General features: G+C 37.1%; 1 protein-coding gene across 1 annotated transcript in view; it reads right to left on the bottom strand.

Moving 5' to 3' along the window:
* Window positions 1–14,521, bottom strand: part of SNX29 (sorting nexin 29) — a 673,154-nt gene that overhangs the window by 606,452 nt on the left and 52,181 nt on the right. Inside the window, exon 4 of the mRNA XM_043964582.1 lies at window positions 10,432–10,556. Within this exon, the coding sequence (XP_043820517.1) occupies window positions 10,432–10,556 (125 nt within the window). The remainder of the gene's footprint in view (window positions 1–10,431; window positions 10,557–14,521) is intronic.

The raw sequence follows: 14,521 nt of genomic DNA, 5'->3' as shown, positions 1-14,521 counted from the left end.
AATGTTTATATCTATTCTTGTATCTGACAATCCCATCAAATAAAGTATGCTATATAAACCACATCTGACATCCTTTTAACATAAGACCTGAGGAACTGAGGACTTAAACATACCAAAGAAACTAAATATCAAAAACTGATGCCAGAATAAAGATAAAATGATTAACTTAACTTACTCAACAAATGTCAAATTTACAATTTATTGATCTAAAGTCTAAAAGCAAATGTTAAAAAGTCCTCTTTGGGGGCAGCTAGGTGGAGCAGTGGTTAAAGCGCCGGCCCTGGAGTCAGGAGTACCTGAATTCAAATCCGGCCTCAGACACTTAACACTTACTAGCTGTGTGACCCTGGGCAAGTCACTTAACCCCAATTGCCTCACTAAAATTAATTAAATAAATAAATAAAAAGTCCTCTTTGTACAAAAATATTTATGGTAGCTCTTTTGGTAATGGCAAAGAAATGGAAACTATGTGAATGCCCATCAGTTGGAGAAGGGCTGAACAAATGATGGTATACGAATGTAATGGAATATTATTGTTCCATAAGAAATGAAAGGGGCAGCTAGGTGGCGCAGTGGATAAAGCACCAGCCCTGTATTCAGGAGGACCTAAGTTCAAATCTGACTTCAGACACTTGACATTTACTAGCTGTGTGACCCTGGGCAAGTCACTTAACCCTCATTGCCCTGCCAAAAAAAAAAAGAAATGAAGAAAACTAGTTTCAAGAAAATTTGGGAAGACTGGAAGGGAGGAGAGAGAAAAAAAGTTTGATAATGGGTTTTTTTTTTTTTAGTTTTTATAACAATGCAAATTTAAACAATTTACAAAAGTTTACCCTCAATAACAGGGCTTCAATTTACCTACCTTTCTAGATATATTACTCTCCTTCATAATCTCCACATTCCAATCATACTGGCCTACTAACTGTTACCTACAGTCAGTATTCCATCTCTCTGCCTTTTACCCAGACAACCTCCTAATGCCAGGATTGCATTCTTTCTTCACTTTCAGCTCCCAGAATTCTGGGTTTTCTTCAAAGCTCAACTTAGGAGCTACTTCTTATGAAGCCTTACATGCTCCCTCTGCTCTCCCATCCTTCTCCCCACCTAGAGTTATTAACAATCTCTCCCTCCTTAAATTATCTTGTATATGATTATCTGTATATATGTTGTAACTCCAGATCTATGTAATCTAAGTCCCTGGAGAGCAGAGTGTTTTGTCTTTGTCGTTGAATTGCATTAGTAGACCAAGTAGATCACTTTCTAAAATGTTAGCAGCTCATAAAATATTGCTAACACATATTTAGACTATGGATTTCTATAAATAATAAAAAACTACTGGCACTTTGGAAAATAGTTTAAAAGTGCTTTCATATTCATCTTTTTTTTCATCTGCACAAGAAGGTATTATCTCTATTTAACAAATGACAAAACTGGAGGCTCAGAAGGAGTAACTAATTTGCCCCAGAGCACACAGTAAAGAGGAAGAGCTAGTTCTAGAAGGTATGTCTCCTGACTCTCTAGTCCTGATGTTTTTCATTTTGGCACCCTGACTTTGAGAAGAGAACACCTAAGGAACACACTCATCCTGACACCCATGGTCCTCAAACAAGAGTCTACACTCACTATAACTACTGAGCCACTCTGTTTATAGTCTAGAATTCATAGCTCTTTAAAAACCAACTTGAGGGCAGCTAGGTGGCGCAGTGGATAGAGCACCGGCCCTGGAGTCAGGAGTACCTGAGTTCAAATCCGGCCTCAGACACTTAACACTTACTCACTGTGTGACCCTGGGCAAGTCACTTAACCCCAATTGCTTCACTTAAAAAAAAAAACAACTTGAATGTGATCCTAAACTATGGTACTTGAAATAAATTTCAGCATGGACAGAAATAATTTCTTTGATATGTTCTTAATATTATTCATGTTAATTAATAATTAGTCATGTTAAGCTTTGAAAATGATGTCAGTGTTTTGAATTGTTGCTAGTGGTTTATGGTTAAACAATATGAAATTAAAGAATGCTCCTTTCCTGGGTTTTGCTAACATTATACTCTACTCTAGCATTGTTTTTTATTTTTTCATCCTCTTCTGTTCTCCTTCCAGCAGAATTGTAAAGGCTTTGTTTTTCTAACGCAGTCTCTGCTGAATATTTAGGCATCCAATTCTAACCCACTGAAACATTCTGGACCTACCATGATGTAGTGATCCTGGTACAAAGAAATAGCCTGTGTAAAGAATCACTATGTTCCAACTTCTGCCCTCCTCATAATGGCTATGGATTATCCTCTACTGATCTTGTATATGCTCTTCCAATACTCAATTCTTCCTTTAATAATCAGTACAAATTCAGAGCTCACCCTATCTCAGCAATTGTACCCACTTCCTGGTGAAAGAAACAGAAGGTATGCTTCATCAATGAGAATTTACCAGGGCAAACCCATTCACACTGTGAAAACACTGGGTCTTTAGTAATGGAAAACTAATTATTTCATATTCTTGGCTGAATCAAAATCATCTGTGGCCATTATTCCAAAGATACATGCCTTTAAAAACTTCTTTTTCTTTAAGTATGTCACCTACTTTTTTTATTGATACCACCAATAATGCATAAGACTAAAAGGAAAAGAATATACAAAGTCATAAGATATAATCACTGAATTGTGGAGAGGAAACATCATATTTCACCAGCAAATAAATAATTCTGAGAGGAATCAAATCAGACTCTACTAAACACAACAGTCTTCAATTTCTAGAGAAATTATTTGAATCCCAAGCAGGTTCCAAGTTACAACAAATTGTCCTTGAAGAATCTGGTACAATTTACCTGCCCAGAAGGATCTGAGGGAGAAATAATGCCTACCCCTAGAAAAATGCCTCACCACTCCACAAAAAGACAAATATAATCTGTCTGACTCTCATTACCTCTGGCCAAGATTTCCCAACTGTGAAAGTGGCCTTTATTGACAAAGTCTCAAAAACTCCAATGAATCTGCATAATCTCACCAATATAAGTACTCCCTCCAGCAATGAAGACTGCAACCCACCCACACCTGTCCATCCTGTAAGAATTGTCCATGCTGGGGGCAGCTAGGTGGTGCAGTGGATAGAGCACCGGCCCTGGAGTCAGGAGTACCTGAGTTCAGATCCAGCCTCAGACACTTACTAGCTGTGTGGCCCTGGGCAAATCACTTAACCCCAATTGCCTCACTAAAAAAAAAAAAAGAATTGTCCATGCTTCTCATTAATCTGACCCAAGGGGGCTTACCTAGCACATCGGGAGCTTTCTCTTAGATATCTTAACATTGTATGGATACAAATGTTGCATGTGGGTTGTCCTTCACTTGTGCTATGGGATTAGTTGGTCTTTTTTCTAGTCATATTTTTCTCTGAAATTCTTTATACCATTTTTCCAGTCTAATTTCTCATTGGTAATATGATGAAACCTGCTTATACTCACCATTCCACTGCTCTTTGAGTGATCTGCAACCTCAATCTCTCAGAGTCCACTCTATGACTTCAAATTGTACATAACCAGAAAACTGATGTTGAAAAAGATGGTCCTTTGTTTCAGGGAGAAGCTTGGGGTCATTAAAAGAACTGTACAATTTATCAAAAACAATCTAGCATCATCTCCTCCTCCTAATAAATTCTGGGCTCAGTTAATGTTCCATTTGCAGAGTCTGTCCCACAGACACATACTAGCTGACATATACAAAGTCTCACTATCCCAGAAATACATACTGATTGACATGTACAAAGTCTTAACCATAGAAACAAAAAAAAATTTATGAAAGATAAGGCAGGAAGGCAAAATAAAAAACTGAAATATGAGATAAATATAATGAACTAACTAAATCAATCTGAAAAGAAAAGAAAAAGAAACTGTGGGTGATTCTAATCAGAATTTTATGGGTGTTTGTTTTAGTTTTATCTTTTTTGTAAGGACAAACTTGTTCCCTGAGTTGGTGAAAAACAAATACACTCCCTTGTATAGGAAATCTAGTCAGCAACTGGCAAAAATACTAATAAAATTCACTGGATCGTTCATTCAACATAGCACCCTGGCAGAAAATGGGAAAGTTAAAATTTGAATTCAGTTCTTATAAGTATATGAATTCATAAGACAAAATGTCCTTTCTTTGCCTATATTCCATCCCGACAGAAGCAAGTTAATGACATAGATTCTGTAGATTCTCAAGAGCAACTTTATCAATTTAACATTAAATTGATCTGTAAAACAAAGGTTTTAGAATAAATAGATTCCTCAGGTGTGTTCTAGAGCTATATATAATAATATGACCTACTCAGGTTTTCTATCTTCAAAACTTAGTAATATAAATAACAAAAGAAATAGAACATCCTCTTTTGTTGACCAAAATACTCATTCATTGGTCTCACCTTCCTATCTAATTTTTACATTTATTGAATGTCAGTTCTACTATTTTTATGGTATCTCCATAATGCCTATGTAACACAGGGCTAGGCATTAGACACAAAATAGACACTCAATAAATATTAGCCAATTAATTGAAGAGAATAATTTTAGATTACAAGCTCCTTCAGGATAAGGACCATCTTTTCATCTCTATATCATCTTTGTTGTTATTTGTCCTTTGTACCCAAAGAGGACAAATGACATCATAATGTTGGGATCAAGGGATAGTGTGTTCAGCTGTGGCTCATCACTTCAATACAAGCTCAGAACACTCTACCATAGGTCGGGCACAAATAGTACATATGAACATTTGGTTTTTTTGTTTTGGGGTTTTTGGTACATACGAACATTTGGGATGGAGATGTCTCTAGATTTGTGCATCTCATTTTTTTTCAGCTACTGCAATACTGCTTTGCTCATACATCACATCACCTTCTTTGATGTCGGCATGCCATGCAGGGCAGTCCTGGCCAGTGTCTCCCATGTCTCACGATCGATATTAAAGTTATTCAAGACTTTGGGAGCATCTTCATACCACTTCTTCTGACTTCCATGTGAGCACTTCCCTTGTGCAAGTTTTCCATAAAATAGTCTTTTAAGTAAAAATACATTTGGCATTTGGACTATATGATCAGTGCCTACCCTAATACTCTGCCCATCCATAAGTGCTTAATAAATATTCATTGTTTACTACACATTGTTTACAATACATAATGACTTAGCTACCTCCAAAACTATATTTTTGTCCATTTTTTCCTATTTGTGTGTTCATAATATATAGTGTGTTCTATAACAGGCACTTTACTGCAAAAAATCAAAGTATGGTTAGAGGATGGGGTAAATGAAAAGACTAGATAGTCACATAAATGAACATACTTTAGAAAAGCTTTAAGAAATGATTTTTACAGAAGTGTTATGCTGAATAAGCAATCAGTGATTTTTATAAAGGAATTTTTCTAGTTGCTGACTGGGTAAACATCACAAATAAATGTACTTGTTCTCTGCAAAAAACACCTTTGTAGCAAAGACTCATTAATTCAAAAACTACCATTTGGAATTTGTGTTCCTCTGGACAGAGGTTAGGTTGAAGTTTACCTTGACTTATCTAACCCTTTCTTAAAAGATAACAGAAACCCTATAGTAATCAAGAAGAATATTTTTAAAAATCAAAAGAAAAAAATTAATTTGAAGTACTTCGCAAGTACCATTAATGAACAATGGTAACCTAATTGCAATGTAAAGCCATTGTATTTTCTAATAGGTCCTCTAAGATCCTCAATGTATAATAATTGTCTTTAACACCTTTATTCAAATCTTATATTTGCCTTAAGTCTGACAGTAATAAAAGTTTTCCTTTTAAATATTATATAATAAAAACTTCTCACCAACTCAAACTGCTCTTGGTCATAAGAAAAATTAAATAATGATCAGGAGAAGCATTACATTGATGCTACCTACCTCTCTATACTATACCTCTGTACCTCACTGAGTTTAGCCTCAGAAAACCAAATCGGAAATCTTTTAAGATTGCCTTGTAACAATAAAAAATCACACAAGGTAGGTGCCTACACAAGAAATAAGCTGCTCACCTGGTACAGATATCCTTCTCCTAATCAGAGCTAAAATCACCTTTTTTCTTACCAACCTTCCCATTATTTAGTATAGGCAAGTTTTTCTTCAAGATCTCCTCCAATAACCCAAGATATTCATTCAGTTTTTCTGACTGTATCAAAAAACACTTCACAAGATCTTCCTTCATTGTTTCTGTGACAGTCTCTGCTACTGTCTCTTAACACTAAGGCTTCAAAGACTGCTTCTAATCACAGGTGTGCCTCAACCTACTTCAATTCCTCCATGAGTACAAATTAGTGAGGTTTTACTGAATGAACAATAGAAGGGATCAGGTTTTACACCCTGCTCAGATAAATACCAAGTAGCATACCCTGAATGTTTAATTAATATTAATTAAAGACAAGATTTATAAAAGGCATGTTGGCAAACTATCAAAAATGTTTTCCCTTTTTTCTAATTTGCAACAAAGCTACAAACACATGTTCATCAGAATAAAACAAAGATAATAGCTTTGATAAATAATTAATCTATTTTTAATTCATGCATACAATCCAGCTATACTTTGATGGGGAAATAGGAAAGATAAAGCAAGGGCCAGAGACAGCTCTCAGAAATTGTACTTAGACTCTCTCTGGTAGATCTAGGTAACTTTCCACAGTCTTGTACAAAAATAAATGGTCGCATATGAATAAAGTTGAAGAAGTTCCCAAGCTCAAGCTGTAGCCAGATTCTTGCCCTGCACTACCCTATGCAAACCCCTTACATTTGTCTTTACTTCACAAAAAACTTTCAGAAATTCTGGTGCAAATGATTTGAAGATTGCTTCTTCTACCCTCAAGAATAAAAGAGCAAAGGAGTGGAAAGGGGGAGGAAAGGTTGGGAAGTCATTTTATTCCTCCAAAATGATATAAACTATTAAATTAAATGCACTCCTGGGGGCACAGTGGATAAAGCACCGGCCCTGGATTCAGGAGGACTTGAGTTCAAATCCAACCTCCGACACTTGACTAGCTATGTGACCCCGGCCAAGTCATTTAACCCTCCTTGCCCCTCCCCCCCCCAAAAATCAAATGCACTCATATTAAGAAACCTGGTATAGGAAGTAGTCGTCCTCTATTATGAAAAGAATAGACATCTAGGGATAGATAAGATGAGAGGAAAGAGCAAATATAAGATCAGCCAAGAAGAATTTATGTATTTACTATGTGTTAAACACTGAGATACAGAGACAAAATGATTCTCAGTTATTACATTCCACCTGCCTACATTCAACCATAGCACTAAAAGTAGACTTCATATTGGGCTGAAACAAGAACATAACATGCATAAAAATCTCTTTTAAAAGTCTGAAAAATACTATGTCAGTCCCCAAAAATCAACCAGTACACATACTACCACCACCACCTATCCACAGTAGATGCCTCATGGCCTCATGAAAATACCATAAAAATGGAGGCAAAAAACCACCTATAGAATATGTTGTTGTTCATCCTTCATTTTCAAAAAGGACCAACAACATCATGGAGTGATGCCATGACTTGCATGTGAATTGGATTTAAATGAGGCAGGGCTGCACAAAGTCATCAGCCTCATTCTCCCTTCCTGAGTCATTTAAATCCAGTGACAGGACAAAAGTCAGGATGACTGGTGATGGCCCAAGATGCAGTGAATGGCTTTGGTATCTTGGATGTCTGACCAAGTCCTAAGCACTCATCAGCTCCTGCTTCAGCTGCCTTCATGGTCATTGGAACAAATTGTTCTTATTCAACCATTCCACCAGGGAAAGTCTTCCTATGCTTTGGGTAATGTTCCCATAATTCACCAATGGGTTTGAGGCCTCTCAGTTACCTTCAATCTAGATTAGCCCATCCACCAAGACAGTTTTACTAGGGTGTGGTTGCTGTCCATGCTACATCTTCTTGGAGCCACAGGTGAAAGTTGAGTGCCAGAAGGACACTAAAGGTGGATGGGCAGCATGGGAAGGTCAAGGCAAGCCCTCACACCTGAGGTGCTAGTTCTCTCTGACACCATATATGCCCCACCTATAAGATATATGCTATCTGAGGAATTAGTTTCTTTTGCTTAGGAAAAGGGTCGCCTTAAGGCTTATACCTGAGAGTGTTCCTAATTAGGAGGCAAAGGAAAGGAAAAAATACAAAGAAAAAAAAAGAAAATGGGAATGGGAATGGGAAACAAGTGGAAATCTCTCTAAACTTTCAATTTACTTTAAAGTAAAATTAAACATCTACAATATGGAGATCACTAAGGCTAGACCTTAGAGAGCTGCAAGAATAAATAAGACACTGTCCCTATTTTCATGGAGAATTACTATCAAAATGAATATCAAATGGAGGAAATGGCGCTGATACAAATAACAATAAAAAATAGAAAAATAAAAGTGCATAAGAGAAGCACAAAGTGCTTTGCCAGATACAAGAAAGGAAAGATCATTTCTAACCAAGATGAGAGAATCACAGAAAGTTTCACAGAGAAAGTGATAATTTAGCTGGGTCTTGAAGAGTAAATAGGATTTTAAATTAGCAGAAAAAGCTGGATAAGATATAAGGATAGGAAATAGCATGACTTAAGTGCAGGACATGAATAGGAGGTGACAAGTAGTCCACTTTGACGATAGTATAAAGTGGTAAAGATGTAGTATGATGGGAACAGCTAGGTGGCACGGTGGATAAAGCACTGGCCCTGGATTCAGGAGGACTTGAGTTCAAATCTGATCTCAGACACTTGACACTTAATAGATGTGTGGCACTGGGCAACACAATAAACATTTCTTTTTTTTCCCCGAATAATAAACATTTTTATTTATAGTTTTGAGTTCCAAATTTTATCCCTCTTTCCCTTCCTCTCCTCCCACCTCCCTGAGTCAATAAGCATTCAGATGTGGGTTATACATGTAAAATTATGTAAAACATTACCATATTAGTCATTTTGTATAAGGAAACTTGAATAAAAGAAAAAATAAAATAATAACAATAAATAATAACAATAAGAAGGATAAAATAAGAAAAAGAAAAGAAAAATGAAAGAGTGAAAAATAGCATGCTTCAGTCTATGTTCAATCAATACCAGTTCTTTCTTTGGAGATGGATAGTATGCTTTATCATTAGTCTTTTGGGATTCAACAATTATTACTAAAATGTGTGTAAGGCACTGGAGATAAAAAAGACAAAAACCAAATAGCACCTGCTTTCAAGAAACTTACATCATCCTGACATATTAGGTAGGCTCTAAAGAGTCACTGGAGTAAATAGTTTGATTTCTAAAACTGAGAAACTATTGAAATTAATCAATCAACAAGCATTTATTAAGTACCTACTATTTGCCAGGCTCTGTGGTAGATTGGCAATAGTGACATAGTGCCTAACTTCAGGAAGTGTGAATTCTTTCAAAATGAAAAAAGGTAACCTCTACATTTGGTTGAAGAGTAGCTGTGGTAGAGGAGGATAAAATAAAACTACCTCAAGGAAAAGCAGAATCTAAAAAGAGCAAAATGCATAGTGGAAAGAACAAGACTTAGGTGTCCTAGGTTCTAATTTAAGTTCTGCCACTAACTGGCCTTGTGACTTTGGGCTAGACATTTCCCTTCTCTGGGCCTCAGCAACCTGATCTATAAAGTGAGGGAGTTGGATTGGATAATCTCCCAGGCCAGTTTCAGCCCTGGCATATTCTATGATGCTAAATATTTAACAGTTTTGGTAAGCACTCCCAATAAAATTGGGCACAATGAGCTCTCATTTCCCCTGTGAAACGATGGCAATCACAAGACAGCACATTTTAATTAGCAGCAACACAGACATTACCGTGATGCTTAGAAAGATTCCAAAATCTTGAACTATGTTGGAAAGCTAGACATGGCCTGAAATATAAACTACTTTTAAACCATCACTGACTTCTTCCCTAGAACTGATGTAATTATAAATGACAGCTTCAAAGTAAATATCAAAATAAGTTATAGAAACTGGAGTAAGGCACACATGGATAACCTTCTCTAGCAACATAAAGTTAAAATACATCACATAAAAACTACCACAAAATGAGACTTTAGTTTTTAAAGACAGAATTATGAAATTTCATGTTCTTCACATGCACAATATTAAGCAAAGTATTAATTTCCTGCCAACAGCCATGCCACATTTGTAAAATAAATACATTTTACACCAAAATATCCTGCAGGATCCTGGATTGTGTTCAGAATCTAATGTGGCTTTGAGAATTCTGCATCAAGAATAAGATGAATGAAAAAGTCCATTCAGCACTGAACTGTTTACCAAATTAAAAAAACAAAACAAAACATGGTCTTACAATTCAAGTTATTCTCCCCCCTCCCTCTTCTATGTACCAAATACCCAGACGATTATAAAGGGGGAGCAAAATGTCAAACCAATGCTCAACCATGCAGTCAGTACCTGTCTCTGTCTTGCTAGAGAATCCCGCTGCCTGTTTGATTGCTGCTGCTGTTAAGGCTAATCCTCGACTCCTCTTCAAGCCATGCTGTAACACAGATTCAAACTGGGCACACAGACAAGTCACTCTGCAACAGAATAAATGATTAATCAAAACATCATGTGAAGAGAATGACAAACACATCAGTATCAATGTCCATATGCAGTTGATTCAGAAGCTGGGCAGGAATGCATGACATCAATGCATGGGTACCGGCATGCTAAAGGAAAATACTTGGTGATTTACTTCTGTGGGGCACATTTCAGAAACAACTTTACTTATGTTAATTTTGTTTAATACATGGGAGAACCACATAGTATATAGCATATTCATCATACTCATTAAAACACAGTAACAACAATTCATAAGACAAGGAAAATGAAATTTGTACAAACAGCAGGAGAAGAAAAAGCCAATTTAGAAACAAATCAGTGCATGTGAGAGTTAATCATATCCAATTCACAAGTCACAAATTCAGCTCTAATTTGCCTCACACATTTGCAGTAACGAGATTATATTTTCACAGATTGAATTCACAATGTACCAAGTTAGAGACTGCCTGCAACTTCATGCCATGTTACATCCTTTGACAAACAGCAGAACTTCCAAATTCTTGTTCCTTTCTTTGTTAGGTGTCTGATGTTTTCCCAGAGATTCAGTTTCATAAGTCAATGCCAAGGTTGGCTAAATCCTCAACTAAAAAAGTCACAACCAAAGTACAATATTATCCACATTAATGGTGAGGCATAATACTATGGTACAGTGGATAGCACTGGACTTGGGAGTCTGGAAGACCTGAATTCAAATCCTGCCTCACAAAGTATATTGCCTTGGGAAAATCACTTAAACTTTCTGGGTCTGATTTTCTTCATTTACAAAATGAGAGAGTTGGACTATATTGCCTATAAGCTTTCTTTTAGCTCTAAATTTATGATCATGTGATCCTATTAACAAAATGAACTGGCATCCTAAATATCATGGTAACCAACAGAGAAAAACAGAAAAATCACACTTTTCCACAAATTCCTTAAATTCTTTTTGCTCATCAATTCAGAAAACCATAGGTTTAGGGTTGAAAGATCATCTAGTCCAAACTCCTCATTTTATAAATGAAACAACTGAAGCCCAGAGACTTGCCCAAGGTCATATATTTAGTAAGTCTGAGGAAGTCAAGACTTTCATGCGTGTTGATTGAATGACTGAGTCTACCACCTGGCACAACCCAAGCTAATTACTTTCCTACCCTGTTCCACCCCTACCTACATCCTTGGTTCTAGCCATGGAAATAAACCCACTTATCCCTGATGGAGAAGAGTCCAACCACTCTCTTACATTCAATCCACTCCAGGGGGTGGCTAGGTGGCGCAGTGGATAAAGCACCAGTCCTGGATTCAGGAGTACCTGAGTTCAAATCCGACCTTAGACACTTGACACTTACTAGCTGTGTGACTCTGGGCAAGTCACTTAACCCCCATTGCCCCGCACACAAAAAACAAACAAAACATTTAATCCACTCCAAAGAGAATAGTATTTCATTATCCCCTCTATCAATGCAGATGGAGAAGCCGGTACTGTGGATCAAGCACTGTCCTTGAATCAGGAAGACCAAAGTTCAAATCAGGCCTCAATAATTTACTAGCTATGTAACTCTGGGCTTCAGTTTCCTCATCTGTTAGATGGGGATAATAAGAGCAAGCTTATTATGGGGATAAAATGGGATGATTTGTAAGGTTCTATTTATAAAGTGTGATGCAAATGCTAGCTATTATAATTATAATTCCTGTGTCCTTGAAGCATCTATAATACCAGAACCACACCCTATCTAACCTCTCTTCTATGTGTCATTGTATATCATATTCAGTTAGTCATATCTATATTCAGATAATTGGAGAGCTACTTGGCTACAGAGACATCTACAAAACCATCTCGACATCACTATACCCAAACAGTTCTATTACCCTAAAAGGAGACCAAAAATTTTTGACAATTTCAGGTGAGCTTACTGAAATGAAAATTTGCTGGGTCTATATCCCAGGAAAACAAAACAAAAAAAAGCACAAGAGAAAGAGCACTGATTCTGAAGTCCAAGAGACTTGACTTGGTTCAGTTGCCCCCTCTGATGTTTATACCTGTGTGACCTTGAACAAGTCACCTAACTTTCTTGTGCCTCAGTTTCTTCATTTGTAAAAGGAGGTGGCTGGACTAGATGGCCTCTCAGGTCCCTTTTAACCCTAGATTTATGACCCTTAATTCTGTAAATACCACTAATAACCTAATGTCTTAAAATATTCAGTGTTTCCACAATCAATTATTTCTTTACCTCCTTTAAGAAGCATAGTGATGAAAGGAGACAAGCTCCTTTTGACAAACCAAACCTATCTTTTAGATTTGTTTTAATTTAACAATTTATTAGGCACATATTATAGATATTTCAACGGGGTACAAAATTGAATAAAAGAGTTCCTACCATCAAGAAATTCATTAACTAAGAGAGGGGATGAGAAAAATAACTATAAAACAAGGTAGAAAAAAAACAAAGTACAAAGTGCTATGTGGGTTTGGAGAACCTATCCATCTAAGGGGATAAGGAGAGGCTTAATTGAGGAAGCAATGTGATGAAAGATGAGAATTTGGACATGTAAATAAGGGTGGAAGGCTGGTTCAGTGGGTGAGAAAGATATTACAAACAGAGGTGAATGGCATAAGCCAAGATGCAGAGGCAGAGAAGTGAGATAGTTCTGTTCAAAGGGTGAAGCCATCCAATCTAGTTAAAGCAGAGTATGTGACAGGGATCAGGTTGAAAGAATGCCCCAAAAGGAGATTGGGGTCAAGGCAGAGAGGGCTTTGAATACCAGGTGAAGGATTTTGGACTTAATTTAGCGGGCAAAGAGCCACTGAAGTTTCTAAGCAAGCAAATGTTATTATTATTTTACAAAAAGATTAATATAATAGAGCACAAAGGAAAGATCAGAGAGATGAGACACTAGAATCAAGGAGACCAGAAAAAATATAAGCACAAAAACCCAGGCAAAAGGCAATGAAGGGGGCAGCTAGGTGGTGCAGTGGATAGAGCAGTGGCCCTGGAGTCAGAAGGATGTGAGTTCAAATCTGGCTTCAGTCACTTGACACTAGCTATATGACCCTGGGCAAGTCACTTAACCCCAATTGCCTCACCAAAAAAAAAAAAAAAAAAGGCAATGAAGTGGGGCAGCTAGGTGGCGCAGTGGATAGAGCACCAGCTCTGGATTAAGGAGGACCTGACTTCAAATCCGACCTCAGACACTTAACATTTACTAGCTGTGTGACCCTAGGCAAGTCACTTAACCCCAATTGTCCAGCAAAAACAAACAAACAAAAAAAAAAGGCAATGAAGTTCTGAACTGGCATGGTGTGAGGGGGAGATGAAAGCAAGAGTTTGGGGTATAATGTTGTTTTAAGTCCAAGCTATTCTCAAATTTAGAAGTAGTTGCAGGTGGGAACAACGATAACTGCATGCAGAAGCTAGCCAGAAAGCCAGATCAGATCATGTTGTTGGTGGTCTGCTCTCATAAGTTAAAACAAACTGTGAAAAGAGAAGTTCCCAAGTCACACCTCCCCAAAAGCCCCTTCTCATTTTTCTAGGATGAACTATGCTCCCTGTACAGTGAACCTAACCTGTAAAGGTCGTAGGCACTTTAAAAAATTATAAAAGCCTTGCCCAAGCCTCATGTGGGCCAAGGCCTTAGGAAATGATTTCTCAAATCAAATCAAATGTTTATTGGGAGCCTACCATGTGCAATGCAAGGCAATGCAATAGGTGCTATTTAGGATACATAAAGTCTAAGACATTGTACCTGTCTACAAGAAGATTAAAGACAAGTTGAGAATTACAGATGACTGAAGAGACCATATAACTGCACCAACCAAAACTGTTTCACAATAATACATTATAACGCTAAGGTCATCAAATCTTACTGCAGACAGCATCACTGGACTCTCAGATCAGATGGCTGAGAACGATCATGGGGTATTGTGAAATAAATGTCATTCCAATGCATTTATCACAAGGGGACT

Source organism: Dromiciops gliroides, chromosome 1 (assembly GCF_019393635.1).
Source record: "Dromiciops gliroides isolate mDroGli1 chromosome 1, mDroGli1.pri, whole genome shotgun sequence".
NCBI lineage: Eukaryota > Metazoa > Chordata > Mammalia > Microbiotheria > Microbiotheriidae > Dromiciops > Dromiciops gliroides.
This window is presented reverse-complemented; position numbering and strand designations above follow the sequence as displayed.